Here is a 1958-nt window from a genome sequence, read left to right on the forward strand (position 1 = left end):
GGCGCCGAGCCTATACTTTATTTTTATTTTATTATTTTTTGAGACAAGAGTCTCACTATGTTGCCCTTGGTAGAGTGCCATAGCATCACAGCTCACAGCAACCTCAAACTCTTGGGCTTGAGCAACTCTCTTGCTCAGCCTCCCAAGTAGCTGGGCCTTCAGGAGCCCACCACAATGCCTGGCTATTTTATTGTTGTTGTTGTTGTATTGTCATTGTTTAGCAGGCCCCGGGTAGGCTCAAAATCTGCCTGCCCTGGTGCACGTGGCTGGCCTGTAAGCACTGTGCTATGGGCACCGAGCCTCTATACTTTAGCTCTCAATTAAATACTCTTTAATATAAGGATGATAGGCCAGGCAGGGTGGCTAAGGCCTGTAATCCCAGTGCTTTGAGAGGCTGAGGAGAGAAGATTATTTGAAGCCAGGAGTTCAAAACCAGCTTGGACAATGGCTCTACAAAAATTTTAAAAATTAGCTGGGTATGGCGGCAAGCCTGCAGTTGTAGCTATGCAGAGGCTGAGGCAGGAGGATTGCTTGAGACCAGGAGTTTAAGGCTGCAGTGAGCTATGACCATGCCATTGCAGAATGTATTCCAAACTGGGTGCTACAGCAAGACCCTATCTCTAAGAAAAAAAAGGAAAAAGACAAATATTTCCCCCTAAATCCCAAAATTTTAATATGTGAATTACTAATATAAAACAGTAAAAATTTTGGCCAGGCAAGGCGGCTTACACCTGTAATCCTAGCACTCTGGGAGGCTGAAATGGGAGGATCCCTTGAGTTCAGGAGTTCGAGACCAGGCTGAGAAAGAACAAGAGCAAGACCTGTCTCTACTAAAAACAGAAGAAATTAACCAGGCATCATGGTGGTGCCTATAGTCCCAGCTACTTAAGGAGGCTGAGGCAGAAGGATTGTCAAGAGTTTGACATTAGTGTGAGCTAGGCTAGTGTCACATGGCTCTAGCTTGGGCAACAGAGTGAGACTCTGTCTCAAAAAAGAAAGAAAAAAAACAACAAACCCATTAAAATTTAAAATGTGTCAATATTTAAGGAATCAATTAATTTTATGGTCTAATATTCAGGAAAAAACAATGGGGACTAATAATACTTCCAAAACTGAACCTTGTGTGGCATGGACTATGCTAGGGCAAATAGACACTGTCTGCTCTCAAGGAGCTCACATTCTGGTGGAGGTAACACTGTCCACAGGGAATTACAGTAGTGAAATAAATTGTACAACACAAGCACAGGGTATTACAGGAGCACCTTACTTTATAAAATGGGTGACAGGCTTGGCTATTCCACCCCAGATCATATGTATACCAGCTTTCCATATTTATAAATAGTTGATGACTAAATTATGATCAGTTTATTATCATTAAGAATGTCAAAAAAAGCATATTTTAGAAAGAGTTCTGTTAAACACAGAGTTTGGAGTACAAAAGGCCAAACCCTATTCTATCTAAACATCTTAGAAATCTGACCACATGTACCATATTTAACTTCTACCAAACTGGTGTAAGAACTGACTGGAAAAGAAGATATACCTTTCTTTTTTATACAATTTTGCTGCATCTTTAACTTCTCTAAAGACATGGTCTACTTGTCGGATCAACATGTCATGCTTTAAACGCTCTAAGAGGTTAATCATGTCATCAAAGACAGAGCTCTCCATGGAGGCCAGTTGTCCCAGCTGCAGTTTACTTAGAGTATTATCATCTGCGAAGACCTCCAATGCTGCCTGTTGAAGTTGTAAAAAGAACTAAAAGCAAAAACATGTTAACGCATTTATTAATAGACTTCCTTTTTTAACATCTTGAAATAGAATTCATAGGCTTGGTGCCTGTGGCTCAAGCAGCTAAGGCGCCAGCCACATACACCTGAGCTGTTGGGTTCGAATCCAGCCTGGGCCCGCCAAACAACAATGTTGGCTGCAACCAAAAAATAGCCAGGTGTTGTGGC

General features: G+C 41.6%; 1 protein-coding gene across 1 annotated transcript in view; it reads right to left on the minus strand.

Moving 5' to 3' along the window:
* Positions 1-1958, minus strand: part of RINT1 (RAD50 interactor 1) — a 50822-nt gene that overhangs the window by 2662 nt on the left and 46202 nt on the right. Inside the window, exon 12 of the mRNA XM_023519611.1 lies at positions 1511-1758. Coding sequence (XP_023375379.1) covers positions 1511-1758 — 248 coding nt within the window. The remainder of the gene's footprint in view (positions 1-1510; positions 1759-1958) is intronic.

The sequence above is a fragment of the Otolemur garnettii genome, unplaced genomic scaffold, assembly GCF_000181295.1.
Source record: "Otolemur garnettii isolate 467f Iridium unplaced genomic scaffold, OtoGar3 scaffold00005, whole genome shotgun sequence".
NCBI classification, from domain to species: domain Eukaryota; kingdom Metazoa; phylum Chordata; class Mammalia; order Primates; family Galagidae; genus Otolemur; species Otolemur garnettii.